General features: G+C 37.0%; 1 protein-coding gene across 1 annotated transcript in view; it reads right to left on the bottom strand.

Annotated features, from left to right (window-relative positions):
- The window catches only part of HSD17B3 (hydroxysteroid 17-beta dehydrogenase 3), a 319,986-nt gene that overhangs the window by 146,661 nt on the left and 149,485 nt on the right, over window positions 1–23,840 (bottom strand). The window contains exons 5-6 of the mRNA XM_053699963.1: window positions 21,787–21,854; window positions 13,612–13,647 (exon numbers count right to left, since the gene is read on the bottom strand). Coding sequence (XP_053555938.1) covers window positions 13,612–13,647; window positions 21,787–21,854 — 104 coding nt within the window. The remainder of the gene's footprint in view (window positions 1–13,611; window positions 13,648–21,786; window positions 21,855–23,840) is intronic.

The raw sequence follows: 23,840 nt of genomic DNA, 5'->3' as shown, positions 1-23,840 counted from the left end.
TGCTGGAGCGGCCGCCCGTGACGTCAGCGAAGTCGGCTGGGTTTGAGGATTAAGACAAAAACAGGTAAGTTGCAAACAATGGCAAATTCTCAGCAGGAGTCCGGTAAGGATGAGAAGTTAACACAGAGGTTAGGAGTAATCCAATCAGGAACCAAAAGAGCAAGGTGCTAGCAGGAACAGATAGCACAGGCTGGTATTATGACTCAGTCATAACACAGAATACCAAGCAATGAATGAGTGAGTGAGAGCCCTTAATAAAGGAGGTGTGAATGTGAGAATGAGGCTGCAGCTAAATAACTTAAAGTGACAGTACATTACATAGGACCCCCTCAAAATGAACCACTCTGAGGTTCAAGGATGTGGTCGGTCGGGGTTGCGCCGATGGAAAAGAGACACAAGCCGTGGTGCTGAAAGGTTTGCTGAAGGTTCCCAAGAATCATCCTCTGATGAGTAACCCTTCCAACGAACGAGGTATTGTAAATGACCAGAAACCCTTCTAGAGTCAATAATGCTATGAACCTCAAACTCAAGATCAGGTTGGATGGGAGGTTGAAGAGTGGATTTGACAGATTCAGTCCGAAGTGTTATATACGGTTTCAACAAAGTAACATGAAAGGTGGGATGAATTTTGTACTGGGAAGGCAAATCCAGAGTAACAGCATTTTCGTTTATAATTTACCGAATAGGAAAAGGTCCAATAAAGAATTTATTAAGTTTCCTACTCGGGTTAGTTAAACGTAAATTCCTCGTTGATAGCCAGACTAAATCACTGACCACATAATTGGGTGCTGATCTTCGCCTCAGGTCGTAATATTTTTTCTGTCTGTTTTGAACTGTTTTAATATTCTGAGCCAGAATAGAAAATGTTTCTGCAATAGTGTTGGTGGTATCGTTTACAACAGGACAAGAACTCTGTGTTTATGGGTTAAATTGAAAGACTGGATGAAAACCATAATTAGCATAGAATGGTATAGAATTAATTGATGAATGATGTGTGTTATTGTGTGCAAACTCAGCCAGTGGTAGTAAGGAAGACCAGTTATCCTGTTGTTGGGTGACAAAACAACATAGGTACTCCTCCAACCACTGGTTAGTACGCTCCGTTTGTCCATTAGTTTGTGGATGGAAAGCCATACTTAGACGTCTTTCTATCTGTAAAGCTGAACAAAGTTCTTTCCAAAGTCGCAAGGTGAATTGAGTTCCTCTGTCAGATGTAATTGAGCGAGGTAACCCATGTAGTTTTATGACATTATCAATCAATAATTGAGCTGTCTCAAGTGAGGTTGGTAACTTGTGGAATGGTATAAAATGTGTCAATTTAGTAAAGAGATCAACCACAACCATGATGGTTGTGTTGTTATTAGAGATAGGCAGATCAGCGATGAAATCTGTTGCAATGTCTGACCATGGTTTGGCCGGTATTGGAAGCGATAATAAGTAGCCAACAGGCTTTCGTTTATCAATTTTACTTGTCGAACATACTTCACAAGCCTGTACAAATTCCTTGACATCTTGGTGCATCTGTGGCCACCAATAAGATCGTTTAGTTATTTCAATAGTCCTCTGAATACCTGGGTGACCCGTTAGGAGTGAGTCATGCATAGTTCTTAGAACTGGTGTTCTAAGCGTTGGTGGAACATATATTCTACTATTAAAATGATATAAACCATCAGCCTGCTTTATCAATTTTTCTTTAGAAAAACTGTTATCTTTCATTTGTTCATTAAGAAAATCTTTGTCATCAATGGATAAAACAGCTAAAAGATTTTGGAAACAATTATTGGGAATGATAGTACCATAGGGTAGATTCACTTTAGGTTTTTCCGGTAGACGTGATAGAATATCTGCCTTTGTATTTTTGTTTGCTGGTCTATACATGATAGTATAGGAGAATCGGGGGAAGAATAAGCTCCATCTCACCTGTCTAGAAGTAAGAGTGCGATGAGTCTTTAAATATTGTAGATTTCTATGGTCAGTGAATATTTGTATGGGAAGAGAGGTACCTTCTAACAGGTGCCTCCAATGTTCAAGAGAAGCTTTCATTGCAAGCAATTCTTTTTCACCAATATGATAGTTTAATTCTGAAGCTGACAGTACTCATGAATAGTATGCTATAGGATGCAAAGGACCTTGAGGTTTTTGTCTCTGTGAAAGTATTGCGCCAATAGCGTAGTTTGATGCGTCAACCTCTAGGGTGAATTGTAATTTTGGGTCAGGAAATTTTAAAATTGGAGCAGTGGTGAAACAGGACTTTAAATGTTGAAAAATGTCTTGAGTAGACTGAGTCCAATTAAATGGGACGTTAGATTTTGTTAGCTGTGTCAATGGTTTAGTTAAACGTGCAAAATCTTTAATAAATTTTCGGTAAAAATTTGGTGAAAATCCTAGAAATTTTTGTACATCTTTTTTGTTCCTAGGTGTGGGCCAGTCAGTTATTACCTGGATCTTGTCTGTTTGCATAGAGATACCTTTAGGTGTTATATGGTATCCTAAAAATGTTATATCTGTAGAATGAAATGTGCACTTTTCAAGCTTAGCGTATAAACTATGTGCTTGTAATCTAGATAGAACTGTTCTAACATGTTTTACATGTTCTTGTAAAGAATATGAGTAGATGAGTATGACATCTAAGTAAATCACCATCGAGGTATCAAGTAGATCTCTGAAAATGTCATTGATAAATCTTTGAAAGGTGGCCGGGGCATTACATAACCCAAAAGGCATGACTGTATATTCATACAGACCATACCTTGTTCTAAATGCGGTAAGCCACTCATCCCCAGGTCTGACACGTATTAAATTATATGCTCCCCTTAAATCGAGCTTTGTAAAGATTTGAGCACCTTTCAATCTTTCGATCAGCTCAGGAATTAAGGGCAAAGGATAACGATCTTTAACAGTCCTCTTATTAAGCTCCCTATAGTTAACAATGGGGCGAAGAGAGAGATCTTTGTTTTTTACAAAAAAGATTCCTGCGCCTGCAGGCGAGGTTGAGGGCCTAATGAAACCCTTACGTAGGTTGTCATTAATATAAGTTTTTAAGTCTTGTAACTCTGGTTCTGAGAGGGGAAATATATGACCATAAGGTATGTCAGAATTTTTTCCTCTGGAGTTAACGGTCCTTTGATGGCACCGATGTCCATTGGTTCATCTGTATTCTTAGTACTATGCATCATTGGTCTATGTATAGTGGATCTAGTGTCAGAGTCAGTTGAAAATTTCTCTAATTTCCTCTCCCTGATTCTATGGTCTATCTTAATAGAGAGCTGCATCAAATGATTTAAATTTTCTGGAATGTCAATTCTTGCTAGTTCGTCTTTAATTAATTCAGACAAACCAATCCTGAACTGATTCCTGAGGGAAATTTGGTTCCAACCTGAATCCATCTGCCAAATCTTAAATTCAGAAATATAGTCTTCCACAGGTCTTTTATTTTGTTTAAGTGATCTTAATTTATTATCAGCAGTAAGCTGCTTATGTGGGTCCTCATAAAGTGAGGATAGAGCTTTAAAGAAATCCTCTATAGAATTTAACATAGGATCGTTCTGTTCATATAATGTGTCTGCCCATGCCCTAGGTTCTCCCCTAAGGTAAGAAATGACAGTTCAGACTTTTATTCTGTCAGTACTGAAAGTTTTGGGCTTTAATGTTATAAAGAGATTACAAGAATTAAGAAACTGTCTGAAAAGCTTTCTGTGAGAGTTTCACTATGTGAGGGTTTAGGATTTATTCCCTCTTTGATGATATTTCTCAATGTTAAATTTTCCACCTGTAGATCCCTAAGACCCTGATTAAGTTGATCCACTTTTTCCCCTAGGGCTACTACATAGTTGGATAACTCCACAGGATCCATTCCTTTGTTTGTAAGGCTTGGTATTTCTGTAATGAGCCAAATGTAAATTATCACTTTTGCAAATAAATTTTGAAAATACATTTGTTTGTATTGTTAAGTGAAACAGTTTGGTATAAGGTATGTTCCTTTAAGACAAAGATATGTTCTAAAAAATATAAACAGTGAAAAAATAGTGAATGTTCCTTTTCCTCTAACATGTGCCTCTGTGCTTTTAGGCATTTATATGAGGAAAAGGTAAATTTAATTTAGGTGGTAGTTCTCACATCAACAAACTAGTAATTGTGATGTTGAGACCTTTTACCTAGGAATAGCTAATTGAATATGTGGACATATGAAAAAATAAAAATAGTTTAACGCAACAGGTTTCAAAATGAGCAAAAGAAATAATATATATTTGCAGGACTCAGATGAGGATAAAAGTTATTGCCAAAAATGAATAGAATGTGTGAATTACTCACAGTAACTGGCGTGAAGGAAAGCTGCCAAAATGTTATTAGTCAGTAGTTGAATTGCAGGACACACTTTATGAAACATGTTATTGCCATTAGGAAAGATTGTGGTTTACTCACAGATGCTAGCGTGTAGCAATGGAGACCGGAGCCGCAGCTGATCCTCAGTGTGTGGAGGAACCGGAAGTTGCTGGAGCGGCCGCCCGTGACGTCAGCGAAGTCGGCTGGGTTTGAGGATTAAGACAAAAACAGGTAAGTTGCAAACAATAGCAAATTGTCAGCAGGAGTCCGGTAAGGATGAGAAGTTAACACAGAGGTTAGGAGTAATCCAATCAGGAACGAAAAGAGCAAGGTGCTAGCAGGAACAGATAGAACAGGCTGGTATTATGACTCAGTCATAACACAGAATACCAAGCAATGAATGAGTGAGAGAGAGCCCTTAATAAAGGAGGTGTGAATGTGAGAATGAGGCTGCAGCTAAATAACTTAAAGTGACAGTACATTACAATAGTTGCTGCTGAGGTCCCTGGTCATGGTGCTGCCCCTGCTGATGCCCCTGCTGCAGCTGGTCATAGAATTACATACTGTGGATTTCCACTGCATGTAAATGAAACTACTACATCACACCCCCTTCCCTTAACCACCCTAATTACTGAAAATATCTCATTTGTTTAATTCATGTTTAGGTCACTATGATTTATTGACTATCATTAAGAAGAATGAAAATGGATGTTTATACCTTATGTTCACACCTTCTGTAAAAACATTATTATTTAGATATATATACCCATGTGCAGGGATAGGCAAGGTGTCCTTCACTAAAGGTTTTTACCTCAGAAAATGTCCACCACAGCCTTGCCTTGTGCCTATCCCTGCCCATGTGTCAATATCCATTGAATGTGAGAAACCTTGATTTGCATCTTATAAATGAATATTACTATATGTACCCTTCATACACAACTATGTGATGTGGTTTATAGAACATGAATATGTCCTAAACATGATGATATTACCTTTTTTGGGCCATTTCCACACAGGCCTTATTATATGTTTAAACAATATTAGTGTACTAAAACACCCCTCACATGGATGTGGATGACAATTATATGGTAAATAACAGGCTTCTTGGATGAGGGGGCCGAGGTGGCTGGAGTGGATTTCCTGGTTCTCCTGGTTTGGGAAGCTTCAGATGATTCTGCTGGATTGCTGGCCACAGATGAAAGGCTGGAGGCAGTGTCCTGCTGGTGTGTGAAGTGCTCAACCAACACACACAAGAGTTGGTTTTGTTCCCGCCATCTGTTGTCAATCTGCATCTGCATATCAGAAATAACTCTCATTATCTGAGACTTGTTTTGTACTATACCATTTAATGATGCTGCCATGTCCCTCTGCAGCTCTATGGTATGCTGGAGTAACCTCTGTTGGCTCCTGTGAAATCTGTGTTGGCCATTTTGTCTGCTCTCGCAGCTTGTTATGAGCCTCCTCTGGAGTGAAATGTATTCCTCGCCCAGGGGAGAATACAGTGGATCTACAGGCTCTTGAGCAGCAGTGATTCTAGGTGCAGGTTCAGCTCTATCTGCTGGTGCATCATGGACAACTTCAGCTGCTGGTGCTTCAGGGACAACTTCAGCTGCTGGTGCTTCAGGGACAACTGTAGCTGCTGGTGCTTCAGGGACAACTGCAGCTGCTGGTTCTTCTGGGACAACTGCAGCTGCTGGTGCTTCAGGGACAACTGCAGCTGCTGGTACTTCAGGGACAACTTCAGCTGCTGGGCTTCAGGGACAACTGCAGCTGCTGGAGCTTCAGGGACAACTTCAGCTGCTGGTGCTTCATGGACAACTTCAGCTATATGCTAATCTGAGGATGGTGGAGCTCTCCCAAGGAAAGCGGATGGTGGAGCTCTCCCAAGGTAAGCGGATGGTGGAGCTCTCCCAAGGGAAGTGGATGGTGGAGCTCTCCCAAGGGAAGTGGATGGTGGAGCTCTCCCAAGGGAAGTGGATGGCGGAGCTCTCCCAAGGGAAGAGGATGGTGGAGCTCTCAGGCTGGATTGGTAGTCCCATTGACGACTAGTGTGTGACCACTCAGCCTGTCCAGTTTGCATTTCTTGCGACATCCATGACTGGCCTGATATTGTGTTGGGGGGGGTAAAGACATGGACCCTTCGTGGCTGACTTGGCTCCCCCTCAAAGCCAAAAGGATATTCCTCAGGCCAGGTATCTTGCCAGGGGTCGTATGCCAATGGTGGTGGCATCACTTCTGGGTCCTAAATGGAGGCAATCCAACCCTGCTCATGCCTGGGAGCATACTGTCCATGTTGCTGCCTGAAGACTGGTGGTGGAGGTGGCTGCATGGCTGTGACTGGTGGTGGAGGTGGCTGCATGCCTGTGACTGGTGGTGGTGGTGGAGGTGGTGGCATGCCTGTTTTCAGCCTGGTGACAGGAGGTTCTGTGGAGGAGTCAAATGATGAGAGGGATTAGTACAGTCATATATATGTCCATGTGGGCATACATATGTACATTGATACATGCTAGGGACAATACTCATTCTCATGTCAAACTGTATACCATGTATGTGCACAATGTGATTTGTGATATGAGGGATTTTAATCTGCACAGTATACAGGTATGTGTTTCATTCAATAGTTATGTGTACATGTCAGTGATGGAGAAAATGTGTTCTTTAAGTGACACTATGGTCACACAATTGAGCTGTCTGAGCTAAAAGTATTGTGATGGCTATAGTGTCCATTTACTGAAAACTCAACATGTGGCTTGTGGCCTGTGTTACTCTGAGACATGTTAGTATTGCACTTTTCCACCTCATATCATGAATTGCATTGTGTAAAATAGCATTAATGTCAAATATAATTGTAGATGTTTTTGTTAGTAGGCCAAATACCATGCTCCTCATTGTGTACATGAATGTGTGACATTAAAGGATGTTATATCTCAAATACATATAATACTGGTGTGTGGGATGTTACTCACCAGCATGAGGTGCTGTGGTTGCAGCCCATGAGTCACGAGCCCCTGGAAGTCCACGGACTGCTGTGATACTCAGGGAGCTGCTTATCCTCTCCTGCCAGGTGTTGTATTCGGTTTCCAGGGGTGGACCACCGCCTGTTCCCCTCTGGTGCATGGCTTCCTGCCCCATCTTCTCTTTCACCCGCCTCTTACAATTGTTCTACCTTTTTTTAAGTCCCTCGACAGTCCTCCTCTGCGGGGCCACACTGTTTACAGCATCCTCTACCGCCAACCATGCTGCCTTATGCCTTCGGGCAACGCCTTTGCTCTTCTCCTGGCCAAAGAGGGCACTGTGGTTGTCCATGATGGCCTGGACTAGCGCAACATTCTCATCAAATGAGAAGTTTGGGCATCTCATGCGCTCATCCTCTGTGGCCACCTGGCTTGCTCCCTGGGATGTCCCTGGTGTGGGATCCTCCCTATCCTCTCCCTCCTCCCCCTTCTCTCCCCATGTGCACCCTCTGTCCCTCTTCTAAGTGTGCCTGGTCTCTGGGCATCTCCCCTCCCATCATCCCTTCTAACTCTCCCTTTCCCCACTCCACTAACTCCCTGACGGGGACCCCGCTGCTCCTCCTGTCCGCTACAATACTCCTCTCCCTGCAACTCCGCTCCCCTCCTTCCCTCCACCCTACCTCTCCCTGCCATCCTCACACTACACACACTCACACACTCACACTCACTCCCAGTTCAATCACACACAATCACAACCAAACACTCAGCCTATCACACTGTAAAATTGAAATAAAATGTGTGAGGTGTTAGAAAAAAAAAGTGTTGTGTATTTTGTATATGTATGCATGCAATATGTGTGCAATATGTAAAAATAAGTGTAAGTAAATGTACAAGCTTACCCAAACAACAATCCGACTTAACTAACTATTATGCTGCACCTCTCTCACTACTCTTACTAATCCTAAACTCACTGTAGTGTGCTGTAGCTCAACGAACCATCCAAACACACTGAAGAAAATGGCGGCTGCGCATGGGTTTATATATGACTTTTGAATAGCGTAATTACGTTGCGCATTTTTAGATGGAGTCGCGGGTAATTTTTATGAGGGTTAGCCTAAATTGCATAAAACTACACTTTATTGAGACTTTCCGTGGACAAAATACTGGCGTAGGTACTTGCGACGACTAAAATGTGTATTTGCGCACTTTTCGGAACAAAGCCAGTTTGTCCTACTTACGCCACTTTAGCATCTGATGGTGCAGTATATTGGATAGCCCGATGTGCAAGGTGAAATTATGGGCAGCGCGGGTTCCCTCGCTTGCACCGAAAACTATGCCGTATATCGGATCGCGCCCCTAGAGTGTAGCCGTAGTCCATATCAGTCTCTTCAGTAGAGCAGTGGTGGTTTTAGAGCAATGGGAACTTGTGGGGCATAATTCTCACTGTGCCTCCCATATACTGATGCTGCCCTAACTCTGAAAGCCTAAGTAAAATTACTCAGTATTTTTTCTTTTCTTCACAGGTCCATGTGAGGGAGAGGACCTCTCAAACCTGGGAGCTGCCTTGCTGTCGGGCAGGTTAGGAGGTAAGTGCAGACTTTATTTTCTGGGATGCAAGAGAGACTCAGAAATAGTTGGTCACTTTATTTCTAATGGCACGCACATTAAGGCTCATTGGAATTTGGGCTCTTTATTGTGGACAGCTTGGGTGCAGGCACTGGGGCCAGAAATATAAGGCATGGTTGGTTCCACTACTCCCCGCGGTTTCTCTTTTATCTAAAACAATATGCCGACCGGGAGATATTTTTTTTGGTGACGCCCACGATGGGCGGACCTAGAGGAGGTGGCAATTTGTGTTGCGCACCTTTTTTCCCTTACTTCCTGGTGATCGGAAGGGGAAGCATATAGAATCTGTTTATATTATGCATATCTGTTATTTATGCGTTTTCAAGCATCGGAGTCCGGTTCCTGTATATCTTGCTGAGTTCCGGATCTGTAATTTTAAAACGGCTCCTGCCCAAGATAGAGAGCCAGTGTCAACAAGCAGGTAGGCACCTCAGCAAAGCAGCTGAGGTGTAGAGGTGATTTGCAGTAGCGGTTAGGTTCAATGTCCTCTAAGAATACAAAAAGTAAAAAAGTTACCGTTTAAAATTGAAAGTGACAGTAACGTTTTTTATGTTTAAAATTTTATTAAACATAAAAAACGTTACTGTCAGTTTAAATTTTAAACTGGGGCGGGAGTAAGGGGAGGTGATGTTTGGCGGCTTTGCTGTGGTGCTCTTTGCTGCCTCCTGCTGGGCAGGAGTGGTGTTCCCAATAGTAATTAGATGATTTGTGGACTCATCGTGTCATTAAAAAGAAATACGTTTTAATGGATTACAATGCCATATAAAACAAAACCACAACTCCCATAAACTATATACGATTTGTTTGCAAGGAAAACTCTAGTGGATTGGAATGGGATCTAAATGGTGTAAGTAATTAATATGAGGAATAGCCTTAATTATACTTAAATGGGCCTTTACATTTTTTTCTTTGTGGCATCTATGAGAGACGATTTTAGAAATGATTACAGTCTTTTTTTTGTGTGTAAAATGGATGTTCGTGCGCCAAGAGATATTTTTGTTTTCTTTTTAAGCTTGTGATTCATGCCATGAAAAAGAAGTTGGAGCAATCAGCCCTAAAGGCCCAATTACACACAGGCATCCAGTGATCTTCAAAATCAAAATACATGGATTTAAAGGAAGAGTCTAGACCAAGCGGCCAATTTATAAATGTCTGTCCAACATGATACGCTGTAGCTTATCATGTCCGACAGACAACGCTGAATGCCAACAGCATACGCTGTTAAAAGTAGGAGAGATAGGGGGCGCCCTTGGTACACCAGACTATGTAAAGCAGCAAATGTTGCAGTAGGTGAGAGACCTTTATGTAAAGTACAGATATCTCACAAGAATTATCTTAATCTTAGATGGATTATATATACACCCCAATAGGTAAATACATTTTTTTCACAATTTTGGAAAGAGATCCCACAGCAATGTGTCAGCAGATAGATATCAGTTATATATGATTGATTAATATAAAGACCAATAACACAGTACTAAGGAATAAATATCCTATATCAGTGTATCAGTGAATATATAAATCAATTAAAATTTAAATGAATGGTATATCAACCAGTGTAATATGTAAGTCACAATGTATGTCAGGATAGACTAAAAGACTACTTCCACACAACGTATGTCAGGATAGACTAAAAGACTACTTCCACACAACGTATGTCAGGATAGACTAAAAGACTACTTCCACACAACGTATGTCAGGATAGACTAAAAGACTACTTCCATCATACCATTATTATTATTATTTTCTCATAACATGATTTGTCCATTTTCACACTATTTATCTCACACATTGTCAAATTATTATATATATATTTTATGTTTATTAATGAGGTTGTGTACACACAGACCATTTACTATTCCTTAGGGCAAGCCCATGTGATTTCTGTTGACAGGTTCAATTAGGTACCACCCACTTCAGGTGTTATGCATTGTCTAGGTTAATTGGTTTGGCATATATAGCAAGTGTTTTTACTCATTCTGTATTAAGCCTGATGAAACATCCACTGTTTGGATGAGAAACGCGTTGCTAGTTTTTATCTATTTTAATAAAGTAAGTTTTGATTATACTTACCTCTTGCTGCCAGACCTCTATTCTATTTTATTATATTATATTTTTTACTCCTATCTGGACCTTTGGGAGTTCCTGCCTATCGGATATCAGTCTACTGGGTGACTGTTTGATCCCAGTTTGCCTCTAGTGCACCAAGGGAGGTGCTCATCTAAATGTGAGTATATTTATTACCACATACCACTGCCATCACATGTTCAAACAATACTAGGCCTATAGGCGCTGTATTTGTGTAATCCTTCTACAGGGCATTGATCAGCCTTTGGAGATCAGTCTGCTGGGTGACTGTGTATGATCCCAGGCCGCCTCATCTACACCACTAGGGGTGGCTCACCAAATGTGAGTGTGTTATTACACTGACACTACACAGTTATTACACTACACAGTTATCATTTGTCAAACAATATTAGGCCATGTGGCGCTTCTGTTCTTTTATGTAGCATATGCTATTGACATTTATCATTGCACAAGCAGTTCACCAGAACTGCTTGTGCAATGCCGCCCCCTGCAGATTCACGGCCAATCGGCCACTAGCAGGGGGTGTCAATCAGCCCGATCGTATAGGATTAGGCGGATTACAGACCAGTTGTGGAGCAGCGGTCTTTAAACTGCTGCTTCATAACTACTGTTTCCGGCGAGCCTGAAGGCTCGTGCGGAAACAGGAACATCAAGCTCCATTCAGAGCTTGATAATTTGGCCCTAACATACTTATTCTTTATTACTTATTGTTACATACCAGACAAGCATCTTGCAATAAGTTCCACATCTATAAGCTTGTAAAAAGTACATGAAACCTTTAAATAATGATAATTTATTAGCAACCGAAAATGGTTGCCAAGCTCCACGCACAGCTTTCCTCTTATCCAGTTAGTTGTCTTCTTGTATGACAGTTTAGCAGTGCATGTTTAATATTTTTCAGTTAGCTATTTCAAATTGCACATGCAGAAATCAGCATTTGCAAGTAGGAAAAAGTATTTAAGAGTCAATCGTGATAGGAGAAACTTAGCATACCAAAATATATATGCAATAGGTGGGCGGAGCTTGGTGACCATTTTTGTCTCCTAACAAACAATGAATATTTAAATGTTTCATGTACTTTTTACAAGTTTATAGATGTGGGACCATTTAAAGGATGCTTCCCTGGTATGTAACAATAAGTAATCAAAACTATGTATTGGGTGTAGACTGTCCCTTTAACTTACACTTTTTTATGCACAAAAAATGAAACATGTTTAAATAATGCTCTTTTAAATGAAGGATAGACATTTTTGTGTTTACTCTCCCTTCCTTAGAATAAGTTCATGGTGTTATCAATTACAGTATATTGGTGAGTTTCACTGCTTTTCTAGAGATGTTTCATTTTCATGTTTATTCTTGATCTTGAAGAACTAACATTTTGTTCTTTCATGATTCAGATAAAGCATAAACTTTAAGTAACTTTCCAATTATGTTTTAAAATGTACTTTGTTCTTGTGGTACTCTTTGTCGAAGAGCATACCTAGGTAATACTCAACAGAGGGCCCTGGTACAAAATGTTTTGGACCCCCCTAGGGGTCAGGTTGAGCGGGAATGCATGGGAACGGAGTTCCTGCACTATTTTTGCAGTAGAAACTAAGTTGCCTCTAGACGAAGAACAGAAACACTTCGATAAACAGTGCTTCTGCTGGTGGAAGGAACTGAAGCATAATCTGGTTAGAGGGATAGTGAGATCCTCTAATAATGGGCAATAACACTTCTTACAATACACTAAATGCAAGCCTGTCAGCGAGCCTGAACACCCTATTCTGTGTGTAACACACGGTGCTTACATTTCTGTGTGACTTGTTCTGGGATTATTTATCTCCCTTCCGTAGAAATAGGACTATTGCACCTTAAGTGGGTGAGACTCTGTGACAGAGGAGGATTCTCAGGCTCAAAGGCAACAATTCAACCGTTCACTGAATTTAATTTGCTTTCATTAACCAAAGGGTATAGATTATATACATATAAATACAATGCGTGTGTGTGTGTGTGTATATGTATATATATATATATATACAGTATATATATATATATAAATATATAAATATATATATATATATATATATATATATATATTAATTGTGAGGGGGTTGGAAGTCTTGCTGATTTCCCACACTTTTTTTGTAGGAATTGACCCCTGGGCCCCCAAAGATAACTCGTAAGCTAGAGTAATAATATACATGCCGCTGTGTATAATTATTTTGAGAATAGATAAAGAAATAGATAGAAAGATAGCAGTGCACTACAACCTGCACTAATAAAAAGCTAGCTAACTAGCATTAGGATTGTACACATTCTGCACACGCCTATGTATAGACTGGCTGCTATGCCCCCCTCAGCACTTGGGCCCAAGAATGCTTTTAATAATGTTATACACTTTTGAGCACTAGATAGCTGCAGTATTTGCAAAATGTATAATATTGTTAAAAGAATTCTTGCAAATTGGATAGGTTCACTAAAGCTAGAAGTTTTCACCTAAATTAAACTAAAATTACTATAATATTTACAAATGTACTTAATTACACAAAGTGAACAAACATGTACTGCATTACAATCAATGTTTAGAAAAGTATTTAACAATAAATAGTTTTGATTTCATCATGTTACTGGTACATACCTTAACAGTAGATGTTATATTGCAGTTGATTACACTCTGTGGGATGGAAAGGTTGTAGTGATTATTAAACATATTAGAATCATTTTGACTTTTCTTTATATTCACTGCAGCATTGCTCAAGGCAATAAGCATATTTATGTTAAACCTTCTAACCTTGCAAAGTAAAGGTTGTATTTAATCTTGCAATCTTTAAACAAACCAAAGATAAGAGATGTTAAATGATAGTACAGCAAGCTATCATTGTAAGGATTTGTTTTCATTTATTCATGTACAAGCATGTAACAATGTATTTTTTATTTTCTTTAGTTCTATGTCCATATAAGTAAATTGTAAGTGACTTGTATTACATAGAACAAATATATTTTCTTCACTAACTGAAGAAGCGTATTCACAAATGAGATTAGACTCCACCACCAGACTAAAAGACAGGACAAATTAATCTACCTTACTGAACTGTATTTGATATGATGATGAGCATATTTTGGGCCTCTTTTATCCTGAATAAATAATGATTGTTCTATTCAGAACAATCTATTATTTCTGATTTTTTTTTAAATTTTTTTGGATTTTCCTACTAACCTCACAGGACAGCCTACAGCACTATGCTATGTGTACTTGTACTCTAGGGATTAGACGCTTAAGAATCATACATGCTGCTCTCTTAGAATGACGTTTGGGGCCTTAGAAACTGCAAGACACAACAGCAGGTGCAGATACAAACATATCGTGACCTTGCCTGAGGGGTTACAGCAAGGTATGCAGTCTCTTTTGTGTTGCTGTTTATTTACCACTTTTGTGCAAATTGTAAGTAGGTTCAGGGGTCAAGAAAGTCTTGTAAACCAGGAAGAGTTAGCAATGCTTACTCAATGGTACAAAGCCAGTCAGGAAAACAACATTTCAAAATATGTCACATTCTCCATCAGTAACAGGATTGGGCTACAAACTAGACAGAACGGCAGCAGGATCACAGGGAATCCACTGAAACTGGAAAACTGCAACAAATCATAAGATTAAAGCTGCATACCTGTAAAAGAAGAGTTCATAAACCAATAGATATGCATTTCAATAAACATTGGGAACTATAAGGCATTTGTTTTATGAGACACTTAAACTTGTAGATTAGACAACTGAACATGAAGATTTAAATGGACATTGTACTGTATTTTCCCCTTATATGTTCCCAATGACTTGTTATACTTAGGGTATAGTATTAAACGTTTTTAAGGTTTATTATTACAATTCTTGAAGGTAGAAAATCCTTTATTCAAACTGCTTGGGACCAGAATATTTGCATCTGTAAAATGGGACAGTTAGGAGGGGGGATGGAACCAATTGCAAATGACAATATCTTATAATGTATTATACAGCTTATACATATAACCTAAAGGTAGTTTTATATCACAATTACTACTTTTGTACCCTCAGAAAGATAGTACAGTACTGTAATCAGAAAAAGTATATCAATCAACCCCAAACAGAGATTGGTCAAGAAGAGGAAAAAGAAGATTAGAGGAGGAAGAGGGAGGGAAAGAACAACTAGGAAACAAAAGGCAGAAGTAGATCTAACAAAGGGGATTTTTAACCTAAGTAATATAACTTTGAGTGAGGAACAAACCTCTGTTCTAAATAAAGGGCTATCTTTTGCCCCAACTTGTAGAATGAATAAATTCCAAACAATGATTAACATAAACCAATTTGTAAGAAAATTGACATTAAAGATGTATTTTCAAAAAATCCCTTGGAAAGATCCCTAGAACAAGAAAATCTTAAAAATAATCAGTATCTTCACACTGAGCTTAAAAATAAATCTGACTTCTTCCCCAAACAAGAAAAGGGAACATTTTTAGAAAAGTTTGAAAAATCAGTCAAAGAAGAAGTACAGAATTTTGATCCAAAAAATAATAAAAAAGATATACACAAAACCTCACGAGACGAGAGAATAATACCCTAAGGGAATTAAAAAATAACCCAGAGATAATAATAAAATATGTGGATAAAGGTGGAGGATTAGTCATTCTAAATACTGAAGATTACCTAAAAGAAGCTTATAGACTTCTCAATGACACAAGTACATATATAAGATTAACTAAAAATCCAGTTGAGGATCAAATTAGAAGACTAGACAAAATATTGCACTATGCTAAAGAAGAGAACATAATTAATAACAAAGAATTTCAGTTCCTAAAAAACACAGTACCTAGGACCCCCATTTTCTACTACCTCCCCAAAATACATATGTCTTTGGAAAAACCACCTGGAAGGCCAATTATATTGGGTATAAACTCATATCTAATTTATCAAAATATGTAGATAACTTCTTTCACAAATATGTTGTGGAACTTCCGTCTTTCTTAAAAGATTCTACACAACTGATTAATATTCTCCAAAATATGGAATGGCAAGAAAATTTCTTATTTGCCACTTGTGATGTTAACTCATTATATTCTAATATCATACATTCACTAGGTATAGAAGTGACACAATTTTATTTACATAGAGATAAGAGCCTACCTACAGTACAAGCAGATTTTTTGTTACAGTGCATCTCATTTATTCTAGAAAATAACTATTTTAGTTTTAATGCTGAATTATTCCTTCAAATTAAGGGAACAGCGATGGGCACTAGGTTTGCACTCAGTTATGCAAACTTATTTATGGGTCTTTTTGAACAGCATCACATTATTAACTCTAGCTGGGGTGCAAACCTTGTGCTTTTCAAACGTTTCATCAATTATATTTTGAGTATATGGAGGGGAGGCCAAGAATTATTTGATATTTTTATGGGAGACCTCAATACCAATGATTGGGGTATTTATTTCACTCATGAAGTAAGTAACGCAAGTATAACCTTTCTAGATCTCACTAAAGAAGCAACAGATAAGAGGATTAAAACAAAAACTTTTTTAAAAAGGTAGACAAAAATAATTATATACATTCAACAAGTTGTCATTTGGAACAATGGAAATTAAATAGCCCTAAAGGTCAGTTCCTTAGGTTAAGAAAAAATTGTAATCTGTAGAGGATTAGTTACATCAAGCCAAAATTTTAAAAACTAAATTTATAGAAAAAGGATACAATTCAGAATGAATAATGGAAGCAAAGATTGATTCAGAGAAAAAAGATAGCGTTGAGATGCTATATAGAGGATCAAAGGTTAATATGAATGTACTAGTCAACAAATCTGAGACACCAAATACATTTGATACTGCATTCATCACACAATATAACTCTGATTATAGATTAATTGATAAAATTTTAAATAAGCATTGGCACTTTATAAAAAAGACCCTATCCTTAGTGAAATTATAGAAGATAAACCAAGATTAATTTATCGAAAAGCAAAAACTCTAAAAAATGTACTTGCACCAAGCAAATTTAAAAAGAATAATAAAAAAGATGGTTACTATACCGATTTAAAAGGGAATAAACTGGAAGGTTTTTTTCCATGTTTATCATGTAAAGCTTGTAAATTTAGTAAAAAATGCAAAATAGGGAGCTCTAGTCAAACAGATTTTAAATATAAGATCAGGGACATTATCAGATGCACTGACAGTAATATAGTCTATCTAATCCAATGTCCATGTAAAAAAAACAGTACCTGGGACAAACTGGACAACCCCTACGAGATAGAATTAGGCAACATCTATTAAATATTGAATGGGGATATGAAGATCATCTATTATCTAAGTACTTTAAGGATTATCACAATCAAAAAACAGATGGGCTCCTATATTGGGGTTTGAAAAAAGTAACTGCCCATAGAGGTGGTAATAAAAGTATAGACCTCTTGTATAATGAAGCAGAACTTAAAGTAAACTTTAACTCTCTAACCCCAAGAGGACTAAATGCGGAACTTGATTTAAATCCCTTTATTTAATATGTTTGATATACCACTTAAATCTTTCAAGAACACTAAGTTATAAATAGAATACAAATTCCCTTTACTAAATCAACTAGGGATTAAGGTTTTTATACATTATTTGTGAAATATATCGATCCAAAAGTTTTCTATATAAACATATATATTTTGACTATTTTTTTAGATTTTTTATAAATAACTCCAAATGGATTTATTTTATATATTTTTTCACTTTATATAATGAATTTATTTAATAAAAAATTGAGCTATTTTAATGTTATAAAGAGATTTATTTTGTCTGATATTTCCAAAAATCTATACTATTCCATTCATATTGAACCGTAAAAATAGACAAATGTATCTTTTTACTAATGCTATGAAATTTTTGTATTTTAAAGATTATAATGTAGAAGCAGCTAGTTCATATTAAAGCATACATGAATTTAATGTGCATAGTTTTATCTGTTGCTGTTATTTAATGTACCTGTCACTTTAAATACAACAAATGGTTAATTTTAATTTAGAGCTAAAGGGTATAAATTACCCGCAGAAACAAAATTGAGTCATCTTGATAAAGGCTCTTTGCTGAGCCGAAACATGTAGAAGTGACTCCTTGGAACGCTACAAAAACAGATTACAAATATCTATCGATCTTGATAGATTCTGCAGTTTGAAGGAAATACTGAGTTTTTGAATTCCACCTGAAACAACCGTTTTTTCTGATAGGTTACTGAGTAGCATGTGAGTAGAAAAAACGGCTGGAATTAGCAGCCCTCACAGGAACACATTGATAACCTCCTAAGGACTGGTAACTCACGATTCAGAAGCCAAGTAAAATCTTTCATTTCAGCCTAACATCAGGAATAAGTACTAAAGACCTATATCCTGTGGATGAAAATACCATTTTATTAATAGTGTGCGCACACTGAATAACGAGTCATTTAACAGCCGACACATAGCATAGCTATTGGCGATTATAGTAAACTCTAAACCTACGTATGCTCACATTTATGGTGTATACATTTTTTTGACATTTGTTGTTTTGCATTTGTTGTTTTGCATATGTTTAATAGCGGATGCTATATGTATTGTAAATAGTCAAGCTATTATGTCCATGACGATACCATCGATCAGTTGATACATATATTACAGACATCTTGCTCAATTTGTAGCAAGTTAGATATCCACACCTTGCAAAGTCTATCTATTAGATTGTGTATTACCCACTGTGATTTTATAGCATATTATATTGTGGCCACAATTGTTTTTTACTGATATTTATTTGTTTTATAAGACATTTAGAATAAAGTTTTCATCATTTGATTCATTATATTAAAGTATACACTTTTTTAAAATCCGTTTGTATTTTTCTTTCCCAGTTTATTTTTAATGAGCGCCACTCTCATTACCTTTGGTACCTTTTTGAGAAATGTAATAGTCGTTGTTGTAATTAAATATAGACTAATATTTGCATTTTAGAACACCAAAAAAAAAAACAGACCAAAGACACAAGCAGAGAAAATTGTGACTTGGAGGCAGGGAAAATAGTGATTTTTGATCATTTTATTTTAAAAAAGATATTATTTAAAAAGTTTGGATTACAGAATAAGTTTGGATTTTTGGAATATGAGATAAGCAGATCTGTTCTTCCTGTAGGCTTTGCTCATTTGAAACTACATGTTCTTGAAAACAATGGCTTGTGGTTTCAATGAACAAACATAAACATGAATAAGAAATTTCCATTACATTTACGTCTCCACAGATGGTTTAACAAGTCATTGGAAACACATTTATGTAAAATAAATTGTGTAGTACTGTGACCCTTTAACTTGTATTGTCTTCAAAGAAAGAGATTGTATCAAAGGTAAAACACAATATTAAAGCCAGATGGTATACAACAAACAGAAACATCCATTCATTTCAATGATAAGCATATTGCATCCTTTACATCACTGTAAATCTAATCTTGGTAAATTCAGTAAAGTGAAGAAGAAATATATACCCCTGCTTTGAAGTAATGTAGCTCCCTATAAAAAAAAAGGGCACTTTTCATTTCAACACAATCAAAATTGTGGGTTTTCAGGTGTTTCTTGGAGTCAAGAACATGTTTCTAGCATTTAGCCAAAATGTTCTCATTGATTAGAATCCATTTTCTCTAAGTTTTTTTGAGACCATTTTACATTTCTAGAATTTGACAGATAAATGCACTTAATAAACTCCAAAACGTGCCTTTTTTTTTTTTTTTTACATATTTGCAAGTATTCTGAGACAATTTAGAATAATTTGTTTATGTTGCACATGTGCAAGACACTCTGAAATGGTCATAGGTGAAATTTTAGAGGTGTATTTCGCTATACATGGTCTGAAGCTCTACTCAGCACTATTGCATAGTTCGTCTACAAAGGGTAGGACACAAATTTACATATGTAAATGTATTTAATATTTGATATCCTGTACAGCTAATGAATGGTATCTGCAGGAAAAGGAGAAAACATAAATCCCGATAATAACATCTAGATATTGCATGTAGCAATCTCATTCTGTAAATGTTTGTTTTTAATTTACATTGTTGTGATTTCAGATTCAGTCGTCTTCATAAGTGGCATTTCAAACAGAATCGTGCCTCCGTGACCAGGATTTCGCTGTTTGCCAATCTCATTTGTGTAAAAAAATATAAAAGATGCAGTAAATGTGTTTTAAAAAAAAAACAACATGATTTACAATATTGTATCTCGTGTATTAATCTACTGTATGTACAGTAATAGAAATGATGCAAAGACAAAACCCTGTTCTTGATAATGTGGATTTCCAATTTTGCCAGCATTTTTGCTGCTACATTATTGCAATGGGGGAAACCTTATCACTTTGCAGTTTCACAATTTACAATGTGAGAGCTGTTACAATCCCATATTAAAAAGATGAGATAAGTTGCGGTCAATTCCTTCTAATAGAAACCCGTAGTGTTCTTGATTTAGATGTATATTCCGCCAAACAGGAAAACAGTGCTTTCTCAATTAAAAATTGGAAGTTAAAAAAAAATACTTTTAAAATGTTAAAAGTGTCAATATAATGATTGAGCAAACATTCTTGTTATACTCATTAGGCCTATATCTATATATCTATATCTATCTATCTATCTATCTATCTATCTATCTATCTATATATAGTATTCATATTGTTTACCACCTTTCAGGATGGATTCAGACTACAATAGGTTAATATCACACATGTAAATGTTGATTTCACTTACACACTGTAGAAAGGGTTAATTCTAAATAACTGTAATGTAACCTTAAAGGGACAGTATACTGTAAAATTATTTTTCCCTTAATGTGTTTCCAATTACTTTGTTTACCAACTGCAGAGTATAAAATGTATGAGAATTAGCTTTTTAAGGTTTATTTGTGTATATGAAATAACTGACTTTGTGTTTTGAAGCCACAACCTAATAAAATGGGTTGAGCTTGTAGGTGTGATCAGATATCATTACTTTATCACATTGTGTACATATACCTGCTTCTTTATTTTATATCTGTCCGTAAACCAAAGACCAATACTTGTAGAGAACAATGGAAAATTAACATTTTATTACCTTTTCTCTTCTATATCCTACTGGGAGTGTAATTTCTTGTGCTAGCTGTGTTTACACAGCTTGGATAAAAGACTAAAAACTTTCAGAATAGGTTGGGATACCACAGGTTAATTCAACTATTTCAAATGTCAATATAAGTGTAAAGGAAATACTTGTAAATATTTTATACACTCAAGCAGGTAAAGTGGATCATTGGGAACAAATTAAAGGGGATTTTTTTTAGTAAACTTTCCCTTTAAGAGGTATGAAACAGCCATTTTATATGTCAGTTTTGGTTGAATTTCCAGTTTAAATCATGATAAAAAGTATTCAACAATCGAAAACACATTTTAAGAAACTTTTCTAGTGAAAACTTGTTCTCTACTTTGGGTATTTAGCGACCAGACACGTTTTCGCTTGTGATCATTTGAAAAACATGTTTCCCGTTATCGTCTGAAATTGAGACCTTCTTATCTGAGGATTTGGACTAGACCCCAAAGTTAAAGGAGGAAACAAGACTGAAAAAGTTTCTACTTACTCCAAGAAAGGCAATATACCTTATTAGTACCTGGATACTATGCCACCAGTAGGAATGTGAAAAAAACAAACTGATTTTCCAGTATGAACAAATCTTGTTTTAGTAGCAATCCATTAAAAAATCCTTCTTTGCAGTTGTAATAGCATTAAGAAAATATATTATAAATATATTCCTTTAAGTGTAACATATAACAGGCATATCATTTACCTTGTCGTTATCTTTTCCACTAAGGAATCGGCAAGGGTCAAGATTGGGAAGCATTCCAACATTGTTTACTAAAAGAAGAAAACATTTTCAATAAAAAAATAATACTGTATATACAAAAGTGATATTTACAGCAACTGTAAACAAAAGCAAACAATTTTAAAAAACTTTCCAATTTACTTTTATCATCACATTTGCTTTGCTCTTTTATAATTCTTTGTTCAAAGCTAAACCTAGGTAGGCTTAAACTGATTTCTAAGCCATCTCAGTGCATTTTGACAGTTTTTTTACAGCTAGACATGTGTGCCATATAGATAATATTGTGTTCACTCCCGTGAAGTTATTTATGAGTCAGCACTGATTGGCTAAAATGTAGGTCTGTCAAAAGCACTGAAAAAGGGGGTCTGCAGAGGCTTAGATACAAGGTAATCACAGAGGTAAAATGTATATTAATATAACTGTGTTGGTTATGCAAAACTAAAGAATGGGTAATAAAGGAATTATCTAGATTATGTATCTAGTAGACTGTTCTTTTAACTTCATACTGGAAGGTCAGGTCTTTATTTTTTATATTATACTCAATAACAATTGTCTGTACCCTATTATGCCTTGGGGATGCTTAACATTCATTTTGTCCACATTTAAAGGGACACTGAGCCCAAATTTTTTATTTTGTAATTCAGAAAGAGCATGCAATTTTAAGCAACTTTCTAATTTACTCCTATTATCAATTTTTCTTCGTTCTCTTGCTATCATTATTTGAAAAAGAAGGCATTTAAGCTTTTTTTTGGGTTTCAGTACTCAGGACAGCACTTTTTTATTGGTGGATGAATTTATCCACCAATCAGCAAGGACAACCCAGGTTGTTCACCAAAAATGGTCCGGCATCTACAGGGAGTGCAGAATTATTAGGCAAGTTGTATTTTTGAGAATTAATTTTATTATTGAACAACAACCATGTTCTCAATGAACCCAAAAAACTCATTAATATCAAAGCTGAATAGTTTTGGAAGTAGTTTTTAGTTTGTTTTTAGTTATAGCTATTTTAGGGGGATATCTGTGTGTGCAGGTGACTATTACTGTGCATAATTATTAGGCAACTTAACAAAAAACAAATATATACCCATTTCAATTATTTATTTTTACCAGTGAAACCAATATAACATCTCAACATTCACAAATATACATTTCTGACATTCAAAAACAAAACAAAAACAAATCAGTGACCATTATAGCCACCTTTCTTTGCAAGGACACTCAAAAGCCTGCCATCCATGGATTCTGTCAGTGTTTTGATCTGTTCACCATCAACATTGCATGCAGCAGCAACCACATCCTCCCAGACACTGTTCAGAGAGGTGTACTGTTTTCCCTCCTTGTAAATCTCACATTTGATGATGGACCACAGGTTCTCAATGGGGTTCAGATCAGGTGAACAAGGAGGCCATGTCATTAGATTTTCTTCTTTTATACCCTTTCTTGCCAGCCACGCTGTGGAGTACTTGGACGCGTGTGATGGAGCATTGTCCTGCATGAAAATCATGTTTTTCTTGAAGGATGCAGACTTCTTCCTGTACCACTGCTTGAAGAAGGTGTCTTCCAGAAACTGGCAGTAGGACTGGGAGTTGAGCTTGACTCCATCCTCAACCCGAAAAGGCCCCACAAGCTCATCTTTGATGATACCAGCCCAAACCAGTACTCCACCTCCACCTTGCTGGCGTCTGAGTCGGACTGGAGCTCTCTGCCCTTTACCAATCCAGCCACGGGCCCATCCATCTGGCCCATCAAGACTCACTCTCATTTCATCAGTCCATAAAACCTTAGAAAAATCAGTCTTGAGATATTTCTTGGCCCAGTCTTGACGTTTCAGCTTGTGTGTCTTGTTCAGTGGTGGTCGTCTTTCAGCCTTTCTTACCTTGGCCATGTCTCTGAGTATTGCACACCTTGTGCTTTTGGGCACTCCAGTGATGTTGCAGCTCTGAAATATGGCCAAACTGGTGGCAAGTGGCATCTTGGCAGCTGCACGCTTGACTTTTCTCAGTTCATGGGCAGTTATT

This window comes from Bombina bombina, chromosome 2 (assembly GCF_027579735.1).
Source record: "Bombina bombina isolate aBomBom1 chromosome 2, aBomBom1.pri, whole genome shotgun sequence".
Taxonomy (NCBI): domain Eukaryota; kingdom Metazoa; phylum Chordata; class Amphibia; order Anura; family Bombinatoridae; genus Bombina; species Bombina bombina.
This window is presented reverse-complemented; position numbering and strand designations above follow the sequence as displayed.